Raw genomic sequence first — 17,900 nt, 5'->3', positions numbered from 1 at the left:
TGTATTAACTTTGTATCCTGAAACTTTACTGAATTCATTGATGAGCTCGAATAGTTTTTAGATGCTAGTTTCTGGTAGCATCTTTAAGATTTTCTAAGTATAGTATCATGTCATCTGCAATCAGTGACAGTATTACTTCCTCTTTTCCAATATGGTTTATTTTTATTTTTTTTTCTTCTCTGATTGCTGTGGCTAGGACTTCCAAAACTATGTTGAATGATAGTGGCATCCTTGTCTTGCTCCTGATCTTAGAGGAAATACTTTCAGCTTTTCACTGTTGAGTATGATGTTAGCTGTGGGTTTGTCATATATGGCCTTTATTATGTTGAGATAGTTTCCCGCTATGCCCACTTTACTGAGTGTTTTTATCAGAAATGTATGTTGAATTTTATCAAAAGCTGTTTTTCTGCATCTATTGAGATGATCATATGCTTTTTATTCTTCAATTTGTTAATGTGGTGTATCAGACCAATTGATTTGCAGACAAATCCTTGCATCCCTGGGATAAATCCCACTTGTTCATGGTGTATGATCCTTTTAATGTATTGTTGGATTTGGTTTGCTAGTATTTTGTTGAGGATTTTTGTGTCTATGTTCATCAGTAATATAGGCCTGTAATTTTCTTTTTTTGTGATACCTTTGTCTGGTTTTGGTATTAGGGTGATGGTGGCCTCATAGAATGAGCTTGGCAGTGTTCCTTCCTCTGCAATTTCTTGGAAGAGTTTGAGAAGGATAGGTGTTAGCTCTTCTCTAAATGTTTGATAGAATTTGCCTGTGAAGCCATCAGGTCCTGGACTTTTGTTTGTTGGGAATTTTTATATCACTGATTTAATTTCACATTTTGTAATTGGTCTGTTCATATTTTCTGTTTCTTCCTGGTTCAGTCTTGGAAGGTTGTACTTTTCCAGGAATTTGTCCATTTCCTCTATGTTGTCAATTTTATTGGCATATAGTTGTCTGAAGTAGTCTTTTATGGTCCTTTGTATTTCTGAGGTGTCAGCTGTAACTTCTTTTCCATTTCTAATTTTATTGATTTGAGTACTCTTTTTTTTCTTAATGAGTCTGGCTAAAGGTCTATCAATTTTGCTTATCTTTTTAAAGAACTAGCTTTTAGTTCCATTGATTTTTTTATTGTTTTCTTAGGCTCTATTTCATTTATTTCTGCTCTGATCTTTATGATTTCATTCCTTCTACTAACTTTGAGTTTTGTTTGTTCTTCTTTCTCTAGTTGCCTTAGGTGTAGGGTTAGGTTGTATGAGATTTTTCTCGTTTCCTGAGGTAAGCCTGTATCGCTATAAACTTCCCTTTTAGAACTTCTTTTGCTGCATACCATAGGTTTTGGATCATTGTGTTTTCGTTTTCATTTGTCTGTAGGTATTTTTTGATTTCCTCTTTGATTTCTTATGTGATACATTGGTTGATTAGTAGCATATTGTTCAGCCTCCATGTATTTGTGTTTGTTACAGTTTTTTTCCTTGTAGTTGATTTCTAATCTCATAGTGTTGAGAAAGATGTTTGATATGATTTCAGTTTTCTTAAATTTACCGAGACTTGCTTTGTGGTCCAGCATGTGATCTATTCTGGAAAAATGTTCCATGTGCACTTGAAAAGAATGTGTATTCTACTGCTTTCAGATGGAACATACTATAAATATCAATTAAGTCCATATGGTCTAATGTGTCATTTAAGCCCTATGTTTCCTTATTGACTTGCTGTCTGGATGTTCTGTCCATTGATATAAGTGGGATGTTAAAATCCCCCACTATTGTTTTACTGTCAGTTTCTCCGTTTATGTCCATTCGCATATGTCTTATATATTGAATTGCTCCTGTGTTGGGTGCATATAAATTTATAATTGTTATATACTCTTCTTGAATTGATCCCTTGATCATTATGTAGTATCCTTCTTTGTCTTTTGAAACAGTACTTTAAAGTTTATTTTGTCTCATATCAGTCTTGCTACTCCAGGTTGCTTTTGATTTCCATTTGCATGGAATACCTTTTTTCCATTTCCTCACTTTCAGTCTGTATGCATCTCTAGATCTGAAGTGGGTCTCTTGTAGACAGCATATATATGGGTCTTGTTTTTGTACCCATTCAGCCAGTCTATGTCTTTTGGTTGGAGCATTTAATTCATTTACATTTAAGGTAATTATTGATATGTATGTTCTTTTTCCTTTTTTTTTTTTTTTTTTTTTTTGCAGTATGTGTGCCTCCCACTGTTGTGGCCTCTCCCGTTGCAGAGCACAGGCTCTGGATGCGCAGGCTCAGCGGCCATGGCTCACGGGCCCAGCTGCTCCGCGGCATGTGGGATCTTCCCAGACCAGGGCATGAACCCGTGTCCCTTGCACTGGCAGGCAGACTCTCAACCACTGTGCCACCAGGGAAGCCCCCTTTTTGCCATTTTGTTACTTGTTTTGGCTTTGTTTTCTGTAGGTCTTTTATCTTCCTTTCCTCTTATGTTCTCTTGCAATTTGATGATTATCTTTAGTGTTGTTTGGATTCCTTTTTCTTTTTTGTGTGTTTATATCTATTATAGAGTTTTCATTTGTGGTTACCATGAGGTTTTGATATAGCAGTCTATATGTATACATGATTGTTTTAAGTTGCTGATCTCTTAATTTCAAATGCATTTCAAATATCCTGCATTTGTACTCTCCTCCTCTCATGATTACTAATTTTGATATCAAATTTGTATGTGGATGGTTTCCTACCTTTACTGTATGTTTGCCTTTACTGGTGAGCTTTCCCATCCTCATAATTTTCCTGTTTCCAGTTGTGGCCTTTTCTTTTCCACTTAGAGAAGTTCCTTTAGCATTTGTTGTAAAGCTGGTTTGTGAATTCTTTCACCTTTGGCGTGTCTGTAAAGCTTTGGATTTCTCTGTCAAATCTGAACCAGAGCCTTGCTTGGTAGAGTATTCTTGGTTGTAGGTTTTTCCCTTTCATCACTTTAAATATATCATGCCACTCCCTTCTGGCCTGCAGAGTTTCTGCTGAAAAATCAGCTGATAGTCTTATGGAGATTCCCTTGTATGTTATTTGTTGCTTTTCCCTTGTTGCTTTTAATATTTTCTCTGTCTTTAATTTTTGTCAGTTTCATTACTATGTGTCTCAGTGTGTTCCTCCTGAGTTAATCCTGTATGAGACTCTGTGCTTCCTGGACTTGGGTGACTGTTTCCTTTCCCATGTTAAGGAAGTTTTCAGCTATAATCTCTTCAAATATTTTCTCAGGCCCTTTCTCTTCTTCTCTCCTGGGACCCCTATAATGCGAATGTTGGTGCATTTGATGTTGTCTCAGAGGCCTCTTAAGTTGTCTTCATTTCTTTTCATTCTTTTTTCTTTATCCTGTTCCATGGCAGTGATTTCCACCACTTTGTCTTCCAGCTCACTGATTCATTCTTCTGCCTCACTTATTCTGCTATTGATTCTCCCTAGTGTATTTTTCATTTCAGTTACTGTATTCTTTAAGTTTGTTTATTCTTTATATTTTCTAACTCTTTGCTAAAAACTTTTGTAACTTCTTACTCCATGCATCCATTCTTTTCCTGAGTTCTTGGGTCATCTTTACGATCCCTATTCTGAACTCTTTTTCAGGTAGATTGTCTATCTCCACTTCACTTAGTTGTTCTTCTGGGGTTTTATCTTATTCTTTCGTCTGGAACATATTCTTTGCCATGCCATTTTGTTTAAATTTCTATTTGTATCTTTATGTATGTAGTAGCTTAGTTATGTTTCTCAACCTTGGAGAAGTGACCCTCTATAGGGGATGTTGTATGTGTCTCAGCAGCACACTCCTCTCTTGTCACCCTAGGGCCAGAGACCAGGTAGGTTCTGATCTGTGTTTGTGGACTCAGTTCTGCAGGACTGTAGTTTTCTTGCTTCTGGTGTCTGCCCCTGGTGGATGAGGCTGGTCTAGAGGCTTGTGAAGGCTTCCTGGCCAGGGGCAGGGGTGGTGGTGCCTACCCACTGGTGGGTGGAGCTGGGTCTTGGCACTCTGGTAAGGCTGTGTCAAGGGGCATGTCGAGAGGTGGCTGTGGGCTCAGGAAGTCTTTAGGCAGTCTGTCTGCTGATGGGTGGGGCTGTGTTCCTGCCCTGTTGGTTGTTTTGGCCTGAGGCGTCCCAGCACTGGAGCTTACAGGCTGCTGAGTGGGGCCAGGTCTCAGTGCCAAGGACCCAAAATGTCTTCCTCCAGCCAGAGTTCAGGTAGGTCCCTGCTGCGTCTGTCACCAGCTTTTATGACCCCAGAGAGAGCCATAGCCACACCCCACCTCCCCAAGAGACTCTCCAAGACCAGCAGGTAGGTCTGGCCCAGGCTCCTACGGAGTTATTGCTTTTGTCCTGGGTCCCGATGTGTGTGAGACTTTGTGTGCATCCTCCAAGAGTGGAGTCTCTGTTTCCCCAAGTCCTGTGGAGCTCCTGCAGTTAAGCCCTGCTAGCCTTCAAAGCCAAATGCTCTGGGGGCTCCTCTTCCAATGCCAGACCCCTAGGCTTGGGAGCCTGGCCTGGGCCTCGGATTTCTCACTCCTGTGCGAAAACTTGTGTGATATAATTATTCTCCAGTTTGTGGGCTGCCCCCGCAGAGTGGTATGGGACTTGATTATAACACGAGTGCGCCCCTCCTACCAGGTTATGGTTTCTTCTTTGTCTTTGGATGTAGAATATCTTTTTTTGGTAGATTCCAGTCTTTCTTTTATTGATAGTTGTTCAGCAGTTAGTTGTGATTTTGGTGTGCTCATGAGAGGAGGTCCTTTTACTCCACCATCTTGTGTCCAATCTTTGGGACTTTCCATTGTCTTTTGATTTCCAGAGCTTCTCTATTAAAAATCAGCTGAAAGTTTGGGTTTTCTGTAGGTAATGATTTTTTTTCCTTTTGATGGATTTTAATTTTTTTCTTTATTTTTTTCAGCAGTTTACTATAATGTACTCAGATGCACTTTTCTTGCAGTTTACTGAGCTTTTTGAATCTGTGTGGATTGATGCCTTAAAAAATTTTGGAAAATTCTCACTTGTTACTTCTTTTCCCATCCTCTTTCTCTATCTCTTTCTAGGACTCCAGTTACACTTATGAGAGACTGACTGTGGTTCACATGTCTCTTCTGCTCCATTCTGTTTTTCCTATTTTTTAAAATCTGTGCTTCAGTTTGGATATTTTCTATTGACTTCTCTTTGAGTTCTCTAATCCAGTCTTATGTTCAGTCTCCTATTTAAGCCCATCAAATGAGTTAAAAAAATTTTTTTTATTGGAGTATGGTTGCTTTACAATGTTGTGTTAGTTTCTACTGTACAGCAAAGTGAATCAGCTATACATATACATATATCCCCTCTTTTTTTGGATTTCCTTCCCATTTAGGTCACCACAGAGCATTGAGTAGAGTTCCCTGTGCAATACAGTAGGTTCTCATTAGTTATCTATTTTATACATAGTATCAATAGTGTATATATGTCGACCCCAGTCTCCCAATTCATCCCACCCACCCCCCCTTTCCCCCTTGGTATCCATACGTTTGATTTTCAAGTCTACAAACTAGACGTTTTTGTGGAAGGAGCAGAGAGTTTCACCTCCACTATCTAGAGATCTGGGCTTTAACGAGTCATTCTGAAGAACTCAAGTTTGCTAGACTTTAACTATTTTGATGCAAATCTTTCTCAGTAGAGAATTCTAAAAATCATTTATTCTTTTCTGATGATTTAGGGTCATAACTGATCATTTTTCATGATGTGATGAAGCTCTAGTTTCATCTGAAGCAAAGGGAGGTGTAATCCCCTTTCCCCCTTGGCATCCATACTTTTGTTCTCTGTGTCTCTATTTTTGCTTTGTAAATAAGATCATCTATACCAATTTTTTCAGATTCCACATGTATATCAAATGAGTTTTTAATTTTATATCTTCTGTATTTTAGTTCTAAAATCAATTTTTTAAATAGATTTCATTTCTTTGTTGAAATTATCTCATTCCTTTACCTTTTCTTCTTTTTTTATTTTTTAACATCTTTATTGGAGTATAATTGCTTTACAATGGTGTGTTAGTTTCTGCTTTAACCTTTTATTTTCATTGACATATTTTTTAACAGTTTTTGATTGCCCATTCCATCATCTTGTTCATCTGGGGGGTTGACTCCTATTGTCTATTTTTTCTCTTTTATTAATCATATTTTCTTGATTCTTTGCATGTCTTATAATTTTCATTGTATTCTGGGCATTGTATTTAAAAGAGCTTTTATTTAGTGGTTCATTTTCCTATGTTAGGCTCAGAAGCTAATCATGTCAGTCCATTCAGTATTTGAACTGGGTGAAACTAGGTTATTATAGTTTGATTCAGCTTTCTTTGCACTAAAATGTTTCAATGGCAAGCACTTTGAATACTCCTCTTAGGTTCTAGTGGACTTTGTCTCCTAAATGCCAAAAGACTGTGGAAGAACTTTTTCTGCTTTTTCATCCCAGCTCTCTATCATCCATGTTGCCCAATGCCCAGCAAATGTCTCATGATGACAACTGCTGATGCTTTTGGGACGCCTCTGTCTGTAAAACCAGCTCACCAAGAAAGGACTCCTCTCTGGAAATTTTAATCATTTTTGTCTCCATAGCTCTACTAGCTCTTTAGGTTGTTACAGTCCTAGTTTTAAGTGAACATTTTTCTTACCAATTAAGTTATAAGGAGGTTAACTGCTCTCCAGTTCACTTTCTTTTCTCCATAATTCTTTTTCCACAAAAAATGTGCTATTTTACATAGGCTGTGAAGTAGTTAAACTATTAAAATAGCTTATGTATTAATAAAAATTTATTGTGGAAACATTTTCTATATTAGCAACAATTAACTAAACAGCTCTCTTGGCTGCTACCAGTGAGATAACTAGCATTATTTTTTAAACAATACATATATATATATATATATATATATATATATTTTGGTACACGGACCTCTCACTGTTGTGGCCTCTCCCGTTGCAGAGCACAGGCTCCGGACGCGCAGGCTCAGCGGCCATGGCTCACGGGCCCAGCCGCTCTGCGGCATGTGGGATCTTCCCGGACCGGGGCATGAACCCGTGTCCCCTGCATCGGCAGGCGGACTCTCAACCACTGTGCCACCAGGGAAGCCCTAAACAATATTTTTTAATGTTTGCCCATTCTAACTTTTTTTGGTGGTGATCAAGTGATTTATTATTGGAACGTCTATTGGAACCAATTTATTAATGGAACCCATCTTAGAACTATGATGTCTAGCTGATTTAAGCTGGACAAGCTTAATTTTAATGTAAAGAATTCTTGATTGTGCAAGCAAAATATATCTAGAAAATCTGAGGTTGTAGATTTTTATTTAAATGTTTTTTTAAAAAGGACTTTAAGGGCTTCCCCGGTGGCACAGTGGTTGAGAGTCCTCCTGCCGATGCAGGGGACATGGGTTCGTGCCCTGGTCCAGGAAGATCCCACATACTGCGGAGTGGCTGGGCCCGTGAGCCATGGCCGCTGAGCCTGTGCATCTGGAGCCTGTGCTCCGCAACGGGAGAGGCCACAACAGTGAGAGGACTGTGTACCAAAAAAAAAAGGACTTTAAAAAATGTCTAGATTCTTTAATTTAGATGATTTTCTAGTTTAAATCTGTTCCCATTTTAGTACTATATTTTAGTAAATCTGTACTTATAAATTTGAGAACTAAGTCAAGAAAAACCTGTACATGTTGCTAAAGTACAAACTAAGCACTTGTTTTAATTTTTCATGTGTATTTTATTTAGTGCACCTAAAATGGTAAGTCAATCATAAGTTGAAATGTGGATAAAATGAACTATTTTCCAAAGCTAAACTTTTATAAAAACCCTAATTTTCTTCAAATTCAATGATTTAAGAATTCTCACAGTATGATTTTCTTAAAATTATTTAAAGTAAGAAACTAAACTTGAACCATCAAGTGGGCATAATTTAACTAACTGTGAATGTGATGATGAGCTGATCTATATCCTGTAGGTTTAGTTCACTACTGTCACTCAGTGATGTACAAATACGGAATGGTTTAATTTCTACCAATAACAGCCGTGGCTTTGTCTTACTCTTCTGGCTAGTGGAAAAACTTAAACTTGCTGAATAATAGATTTTGCAGTCTAACTCCTTAAGTTTTCATGTTTCTGGTTTAAAAATCTAGCCCTCTAGCTTCCATCTTCTCCCTTTGTGCATACTGGTTTTAAGAGCGCCTGCCCGAAGCTGCCTGTGGTAGGCAAGAGCATAGCCCGTTCTTTCTTGGTCCTGTGCCACTGATGGCAGTGTGTGTGTTGTTGGGGGCTGGGTGGGGAGGCTGCTTCAGCATCTATGATGGCAATAGTTCCATTCTTTTGGCCTTGGATGTTTTTCTCTCCAATGCCAACATATTATATCTGTGCAATCTGGTAGCCCCAATGAGAATGCTACATGGGCTTTGGCTTCTTGAGACTCCTAGCAACCGACAAAGCAATGAACAATACCACAGACAGCATTTTCTTTGTCCTGACTCTGAATGTGAAGTCATGGAATCTCCTCTTGCCTGTCTCTAACTGGCACTCTTTTTACTGGATGCATGGGCCTAGCCTGGCTCGCTTAGAGTGAGCTGCCGCTACCTTTTCCTCAGTAAATCTTCACATCATCCGGACTGTGGATTGAGGGAATGTAATGAGATGCTGTCTGAACCCCCCCAGAGCACCCACACATTTGGGGCAGCTTCACTAAAGTTATCTAAGCTTTTCAAACTCCAGTTCTTCAAGCCAGCAGAGCACTTGCTTTTATCAACTTCTGCCAAGAGATGGGCCTTTGCTCAAGGTCCAGAGTCAATGCCCAAACTCCCCAAGCAATTCTCCGGGGGTACTCCAAATATGGAGGGATGACAAGAAGAAAATTCCCCTCTCCCCATAAATGCACACTGTGAAGAGAAATGGGGATGGTATAGGTAGCATGTACCTGGACTCTGCTCTCTCCAACAGGCAAATTCTTCTCCCCTTCATAAGCATTGTTTATGAACTAAGTGGGTGGGACAAACTGCTAAAGTTTCCACACTTTGCGAAGGCTGAGGCAATTCTCTGCACTTAAAAGGAGAAACAGATAGTGAGTTTGGACTCAACTGTGAGCTGTCTCCCTGTTTACTGCAATCCTGGTCAAAAACCCTCCTTGGGAGCAGATTAAGGTCTTACTAAGTAAATTTCAGCAAATTAATGTATATGCTATACATTTGACAATGTTAAGAATGAACCCAGGGCTTCCCTGGTGGCGCAGTGGTTAAGAATCCGCCTGCCAATGCAGGGGATATGGGTTCAAGCCCTGGTCCGGGAAGATCCCGCATGCGATGGAGCAACTAAGCCCGTGTGCCACAACTACTGAAGCCCGCGTGCCTAGAGCCCATGCTCTGCAACAAGAGAAGCCACTGCAATGAGAAGCCTGCGCACCACAATAAAAGAATAGCCCCTGCTCTCCGCAACTAAAGAAAGCCCGCACACAGCCACGAAGACCCAACACAGCCATGAATGAATGAATGAACTAAAAAACCCTTTAATATTTGTCTGAATCAAGACTTAACACTTTCTACATTGAGGCTATCATCAACATTCTCAAAGGGAAAATTTTCCAGTGCCACATAAATGCCCAGTATGAATAAAAACATTTTTTTCTCATTTGAAAATAACTGAAATTACAATTTAATAATAACTCATGGTTGTGTAGCCCTTTATAGTTTATAAAAAACTCTCACATACATCATCACATTTGGTTTCCACAACAAACCTTTGATATTTCTTCAACATTTAGTTTACTGTTATTTTTTCCCATTTTATGGATGTGAGAATTAAAGTGTGGTGAGGTTGGTGAGCTGCCTTGTCAGAACTAGGGCTCTAACTCCAGTTGTAAACTAAAAATTCTGTGTTTTTCCCACTGTCTGAGGCTTCTTCTAAACACATGTCTACAAATGCTATTCTTCCTCAGTAGAGATGATGTATTTCTGTGTGATACATCTCCCAAGTTAATCCTGAGAGTGAAACTGGACACGTGTCCAGGTACCTTACTCTATCACTCTATCATTTTGACCAAAAGCATGCGTACAAAGAATTGTCTGGGATTAGCAGGCACAGCCTGCATGTCTCTAGGACTTCAGGCCATATCTCAAAGGACAACTTTTAGGAAATGAAGTTGAAAAGAGCCATGTGCATACAACGCTTATGTTTCCCTTTGGACTTCAATCCCCTGGGTACTTAAAATGAAAGCTTTGTTTGGTACTGAATTTGTAACTAACATAAGGGCTAATATCTGTGAAGGCTTTGAAGATATAAAAACATTTTTTTCATTCAGCAATGGTGAATTTTCTTGCCAAACACTTCAGCATTAGGGGAAGTAATATGCCATGCTTTGCAGCCCAGGGGGTCATCATGACTTGTAGAAATGTCACAAGGGAGCAGTGTGCAAGGAAACCGGAGCTTAAAAGCGACACACACATGCCCGCTGTTACCATAGTTACAACAGGAAAGGCCATGAGAGGCGTGCTTTCTCCTATAAGCAGTGAAATAAACCTTCCGTGATTTAGGATCACTGGGGTGAATAATCCTGACTCTGTCCACAGGGTTTTATCGTGGTTGCCTTGAGTTTCAACGTGTAACAGGGAAGAGAAGGAGGGATAAATGATTTGTTTAAGCTCAGTGGTTACTGATGTTCTATCACTTAACCTTTACTCTCAGAGCCTGCATGAACTTGGCAAGTCTTTATTCATTCCCCTACCAGTAAATTATAGGGATTAATGGCCATGACTAAATTTAGTTTGGGTATGACACACTACAGGGTGATAAAAGGAGAATGTCTCTCTCATTCCTGAATTTCTGAGGCTGGATCAGTATAAAGCTATGGAGATCATAGCAATAGAGATGCCCCAGGACATACACATAGCTCTTTATGCTTCCTAAATCTGGCTTTCTAAGCACGATGGAATCCGGTCTAACTTGTCTTCCGAAGTTTGAATCTCTCCTACAGCACCTCTGCCAGAGTGATTTGTATTCTCTCGTTTGATGAAAACTTTGTAATGAGTGCATCACCCATAATATAGACAGTTTTGAGAAATAATGATTACAACAACAAATAAGTAAAAGTGTCCTGTAAATTCATTTCATCCCCAGAAAGACCCCAGGAGGCAAGTAACTATTATCTCCGTTTTATAGAAGGAAGCCAAGACTTAGAATGGTAAAGAAGTTCCTCCAGTGTCCCACAGCTGTGAAACGTCAGTCATACCCAGCTATCTGTGACCCCAAAACCTGAGAGGAAGCTATAGACTCTATCATCTTCACCTGGAGCAAAAATCTGTCTCCTTGTAATTTCCACCCACTGGTCTAGTTCTATCCTCAGACTCAGGGAAAAAGTCTTAATTCCTCTTCCACTGCTAGCTCTTTGTCTATCTGTATGGATTTATATCTGTATGGAGTTCAGGACTTTCTGCAGTCTGTTTAGACCGCAAGACACTGTTTTTAGATGTCCATTCTTCAACCCGCCTCCAACCATGTATTCTTGTTTTGCATATTGCATTAGCTTTCTAATGGGTTTCTTCATGCTCTGCCCTGGTCTGACCACCAGCAGTTGTAGGCTTTAAAATGAGTCAGATCTCTCCAGTCCTCTCCTCAACGCACTCTGCTTCTCATGTCAAAGTGCAAGTAAAATCTTTACAGCCAACTTCAAGATGGCAAACCCCATACTGTGGCCTCCAGTCCCCCACTCTCCCTTTCTGCTCACACTGCTTGAGGCACACCCACCTACTTCCTGTTCCCTAAACCTGCCAAGCATGTTCCCCACTCCTCTCTCTGGAAAGCTCTGAGCTGGAATATCCAGTCGGTTCTTCCCTGTCCCTCCCTCCTGTCTCCCCTCCTTAGTCACCTTATCAGTGAGACCTTCTCCATCTACTCTATGGAAAATTAGAAGTCTCTCCCCTCACTGCTCTTCCCTTTCCTCCTTCCTTTTTGTATTTTTCTCCACAGCTCTTGTCACCATCTGATTATTGTTTAGTTTACTTATTTGATTTTTGCCTGCCCTCTCCTCTTAGCCCCACATAATGACACAAGCTCCATGAGGGTAGAAAGTCTTACCTTTTAGTTCAATTCTAACATTAAATCATAAGAAACTGGCCTAAAAAAATGACCATTTCATATGGGTCAACTTGCCCCAGCACTAAGAGCAGCCCCTGGCACAGAACAGCATTCAATAAGTAGTTGGTTGATAAATGAATAATTTATCCACATACTAAAAATATTATAGAGACTTTATGTACTTTACGTCTTATGTGGAGTTGAATATAGATGGACATGCAAATAAATATTAAAAACTTTTATTGATACACTGAACCTAGCATTTAAATATAAGATATGACATTTTCATATCATAGTAATTTTAACAGTCATCCGTCAGCCTCAGAACATCCTGTGTCGAAAGGGCCAACTTCCCTATCAATTGGTAGGAGCTGTTTGGATTCAGGATAAGGTTTTTCTCTTCAGCTAAACTGAGGCAGTGATTTTGCACATCACCGCCATAGAGTGACCTGCTTCTTACCACCACTGTGTTTACACAGAGGAGTGGCTATTCTTTAGAAAATAATGACAAACTAATAATAATATTCCTGTTCAACATCTCTAGCTGAAAATCACTGCAAAAACAAATTTTTTCCAGAGGGTATCAATTCCTATTGGCAGATCTGAGACCATATATTTGGTTTACTTTAACAATGTTTCTGCCACAGTATTTTAAAAAAATATGCCAGAAATTCTAATGTTGAGAAACAGATACTAGGATAGAATACTACATGATAAAATATAAGGAAAATTAGGATAATTATTGGAGGACTAACACAGTAAGCCTTACTGCTGATCACAAGGTGTTGTGGAAATTGTTGTCAACCCCAAGTCAATCCTTTGATTACCACTTCAAATTATTCACTGTTAATTTGCAGTGCTTCTTACGGAAAGGGGAGGATTTTGTCCTCACACATTGAGGGCAAGGAGACAGTTTAAGAATTTTAAATAAATACAGAAAAGCAAGGTTTCTTTCCCCATTCTAAAAGCCCCTTAAGAATCACAAATCAAGAATTCTCACATTCATCTACAATAGAAAGCATTAAGTTTTTTTTATACCCACAACAAAACATGGACCTGCAGAAGTTTTCAAACAATCCTCCAGGAGCTTCATGCGGGTCTTCTGGAGCTCAGGGCTGTCCCATTCATCTTCATCAATTCCCCAGTACAGATCTATGACCTGGGGACCAATGGAGGAGGCAGCGTTAATTCACCTGTGCGAAAAATCAATTGATGTGTAGGCTTTTATATTCAGAGTATTAAGCTAATGTGACTTCTAACTTTTCTCTTTGGAGCATGTTTTCCCTTGCAGAGGGAAAATGATTTTTAAGATCAATCTAAAGAGGTATTTTTTTTAAAATCCCATGATGGTTTGGGGATGAACACTATAATTTTTTTTTTGTTCCTGATTATACTGTTGACATGGCCCCAGAGAAAATGAAATGTTAAATATCAGAGGCTTTGCAATTCAGGCTTTCATTATATTGAAATGGTAACAGGATTTCAGAAGTCTGAAAGCAGCTGGGATATAGTTACTACATTATCGGAGACAAATAACAGTGTATAATTTTACTGTTATGTCTCAATATGAGAAGGGAAAACCATAATGGGCATTGACATATACTGACCCAAAGTTAAATAGCTACATTTCTGTAAAAAATAAAAATAGGAAAAGAAACCTGTTATCCCACAGAGACATTTTGTTTATATCTTATCTCTAAGCAGCTTAGCTTTCATTAATACATATCTGAAAAAACATGTATGGAAAACAATGAAAGGTATGCCTCACTGAGAAGTGAAGATAATAGGATCCTCTACCTCCTTACTTCAAAGACGATGAGGAAAGAGTCTGTAAAAAGCTTTTACAAGTACACTCTTTGAAAAATTTGCTATGGAGAGCAGAATGGGTTTCATTCCTTTCACTCAATTGCTGTCTGCATAAGCTAAATGTTTCTAATTGTAGCTTTGAAGATTTCTTCTTTTCCTTTATTTCCCACAAGCAGAAAAAACAACCTCTCCTCCTTACTGGCTGTTTGCATGGCATTCAGTGAGACGTAGGCACAGAGCGTGGGGTCCCCCACTGTGCCCCAAGTGCTCTGTATACTTTCCATCTCCTGGCCAATGCCCCACACAAGTGTGTTTGTATCAAATCTTTGTCTATCTGCATTTGAGTTTTTAGATGGCTGACAGAGATATAACAACTTCTTTAAAAAAATATTCCCGTGGCTCAGTCCATGAGTTTTATAACATATGAAACTATCAGCACTGATTTTGGGGTTCTTTCTTTTAATCTACTTTACAAGGTTTAATCACAATATTAAGAAAGAGGGACGTCTGAGACTATAACTTGACTGTCCACTATGAGAGCCCTTAGCTGTGGTTATCTAAAACTAAATATAAATTAAAAATTCAGTTCAAGTGCTCCATAGTCACATGTGATTACTGACTCCCATGTTGGAAAATGCAGATATAGAATACTTCACCATCACAGGAAGTTTAATTGGACAGAACTGTAATTTACTGAACCTCATATACTGAAATTACTAGAACAAGTCTATTTTTGGCCATCTGCCAATAAACTCTCAAACAAATCTGCAATGTGAATGGTAACTTAGTTGTGTCATGCACAAACTAACACTCATACACAGAACCTGGTCCCCGTCCTTGTGGCTGATACTGTTTGATATCTGAGGAAAGGTAGGATTTGGAATAAATGAGAAACAGAAATGGTAAAAATGAAAGTTAATGTAACAAAAGCTATAAATATACAACTGCTATTCCTCTCATATCTTCTGTGACATAAAATTATATAAAGTAATAATTATGTCACTGTAACTTATTAGATGTTGCATATATAATAATAATAGCACAAAAGGGAATAGAGCTATATAGGAGTAGTCTTTCTATAGCTCACTGGAATTATCAGAATCTACCTATGATTTATACTAAGATGTATATGCCTTAAAATAACTACAAAGAAAATAACTCAGAAATGAATGATTTTTTCACTATAAGGAATTAAAATGTTAAACTAGAAAATATTCACATATCACAAAGCAAAGAAGTAAAAGAGGAATAGAGGAACAGAAATGACAGACATATAGAACAAAAGTAAAAGGGCAGAAGTAAATCTAACTCTGTCAATAATACCATTAAGTGTGAATGGTTTAAAAAGTCCAAACAGAGACTGTCAGACTAGATAAAAACAAGATCCAACTATATACTTCTACAGGAGTACACTTTAGATTCAAAAAGGTTAAAAGGATGGAAAAAATGACAAAGGAGGCAAGAATATACAATGGAGAAAAGACAGTCTCTTCAAGAAGTGGCACTGGGAAAACTGGACAGCTACATGTAAACGAATGAAATTAGAACACTCCCTAACACCATACACAAAAATAAACTCAAAATGGCTTAGAGACCTAAATGTAAGGCCAGATCCTATAAAACTATTAGAGGAAAACACAGGAAGAACACTCTTTGGCGGACTTCCCTGGCAGTCCAGTGGTTAAAACTTCGTCTTCCGGCTGGAGCAGAAGATGGCGGAAGAGTAAGACGCGGAGATCACCTTCCTCCCCACAGATACACCAGAAACACATCTACACATGGAACAACTCCTACAGAACACCTACTGAAGGCTGGCAGAAGACCTCAGACCTCCCAAAAGGCAAGAAACTCCCCACGTACCTGGGTAGGGCAAAAGAAAAAAGAATAAACAGAGACAAAAGAATAGGGACGGCACCTGCACCAGTGGGAGGGAGCTGTGAAGGAGGAAAAGTTTCCACACACTAGGAAGCCCCTTCGCGGGTGAAGACTGCGGGTGGCGGAGGGGGGAGCTTCGGAGCCGCGAAGGAGTGCACAGCAACGGGGGCAGAGGGCAAAGCGGGGAGATTCGCGCACAGAGGATCGGTGCCGACCGGCACTCACCAGCCCGAGAGGCTTGTCTGCTCACCCGCCGGGGCGGGCGGGGCTGCGAGCTGAGGCTCAGGTTTCGGTCAGAGCGCAGGGAGAGGACTGGGGTTGGGGGTGTGAACATAGCCTGAAGGGGTTAGTGCACCACGGCTAGCCGGGAGGGAGTCCGGGGGAAAAGTCTGCACCTGCGGAAGAGGCAAGAGTCTTTTTCTTCCCTCTTTGTTTCCTGGTGCGCGAGGAGAGGGGTTTAATAGCGCTGCTTAAAGGAACTCCAGAGATGGGCGCGAGCCACGGCTAAAAGCGCAGACCCCAGAGACAGGCGCGAGCAGCGGCTAAAAGCACGGACCCCAGGGACGGGCGGGAGACGCTAAGGCTGCTGCTGCCGCCACCAAGGGGCCTGTGTGCGAGCACAGGTCACTATCCACACCCCTCTTCCGGGGAGCCTGTGCAGCCCGCCACTGCCAGGGTCCCGGGATCCAGGAACAACTTCCCTGGGAGAACGCACGGCGGGCCTCAGGCTGGTGCAACGTCACGCCGGCCTCTGCCGCCACAGGCCCGCCCCGCACGCAGTGCCCCTCCTTCCCCCCGGCCTGAGTGCGCCAGAGCCCCTGAATCAGCGGCTCCTTTAACCCCGTCCTGTCTGAGCAAGAAACAGACGCCCTCCAGCGACCTACACGCAGAGGCAGGGCCAAATCCAAAGCTGAGCCCCTGTGAGCTGTGAGAACAAAGAAGAGAAAGGGAAATCTCTCCCAGCAGCCTCAGAAACAGCGGATTAAAGCTCCACAATCAACTTGATGTACCCTGCATCTGTGGAATACCTGAATGGACAACGAATCATCGAGAAGGAGAGCAAGATCTATGATTTTTTCCCCTTTTCCTCTTTTTCTGAATGTGTATGTGTATGCTTCTGTGTGAGATCTTGTCTGTATAGTCTTGCTTCCACCATTTGTCCTAGGGTTCTATCCGTCCATGTTTTTTTTTAATTTTTTCTTAATAATTAACTTTAATAACTTTATTATACTTTTATTTATTTCTTTCTTTCCTTCCTTCATTCATTCCCTCCTTTAGACAACGAATCATCCCAAATTGAGGAGGTAGTCTCTGAGAGCAAGATTTATGATTTTTTCCCCTTTACCTCTTTTTGTGAGGATGTATGTGTATGCTTCTGTGTAAGATTTTGTCTGTATAGCTTTGCTTCCAAAATTTGTCCTAAGGTTCTATCCATCCTTTTTTTCTAAATTTTTTCAATTCAATAACTTTATTATACTTTATTTTACTGTATCTTCTTTCTTTCTGTCTCTTTTCCTTCCTTCCCTCCTTCCTTCCTTCCTCCCTCCCTCCTTTCATTCTTTCTTGCCTTCTTTGCTTCTTCCTTCCTTCCCTCCTTTCTTTCTTTCTTTCTTCATACTTCTACTAATTATCTCTACTTTTTCTCCCTTTTATTCTGAGCCGTGTGGATGAAAGGCTCTTGGTGCTCCAGCCAGGAGTCAGGGCTCTGCCTCTGAGGTGGGAGAGCCAACTTCAGGACACTGGTCAACAAGAGACCTCACAGCTCCACATAATACCAAAGAGCGAAAATCTCCCAGAGACCTCCATCTTAACACCAGCACCCAGCTTCACTCAATGACCAGCAAGCTACAGTGCTGGACAACCTATGCCAAACAACTAGCAAAACAGGAACACAACCCCACCCATTAGCAGAGAGGCTGCCTAAAATCATAATAAGTCCACAGACACCTGAAAACACACCACCAGACGTGAACCTGCCCACTAGAGAGACAAGATCCAGCCTCATCCACCACAACACAGGCACTAGTCCCCTCCACCAGGAAGCCTACACAACCCACTGAACCAACCTTAGCCACTGGAGACAGACGTCAAAAACAGCGGCAACTACGAACCTACAGCCTGCAAAAAGGAGACCCCAAACACAGTAAGATA

The 17,900-nt window shown here is 40.4% G+C and overlaps 1 protein-coding gene across 1 annotated transcript in view; it reads right to left on the bottom strand.

Annotated features, from left to right (window-relative positions):
* NWD2 (NACHT and WD repeat domain containing 2) overlaps positions 1–17,900 on the bottom strand; it is a 203,043-nt gene that overhangs the window by 76,016 nt on the left and 109,127 nt on the right. Inside the window, exon 3 of the mRNA XM_079920327.1 lies at positions 13,111–13,227. Coding sequence (XP_079776453.1) covers positions 13,111–13,227 — 117 coding nt within the window. The remainder of the gene's footprint in view (positions 1–13,110; positions 13,228–17,900) is intronic.

Source organism: Stenella coeruleoalba, assembly GCF_951394435.1.
Source record: "Stenella coeruleoalba genome assembly, chromosome: 4".
Taxonomy (NCBI): Eukaryota; Metazoa; Chordata; class Mammalia; order Artiodactyla; family Delphinidae; genus Stenella; species Stenella coeruleoalba.
This window is presented reverse-complemented; position numbering and strand designations above follow the sequence as displayed.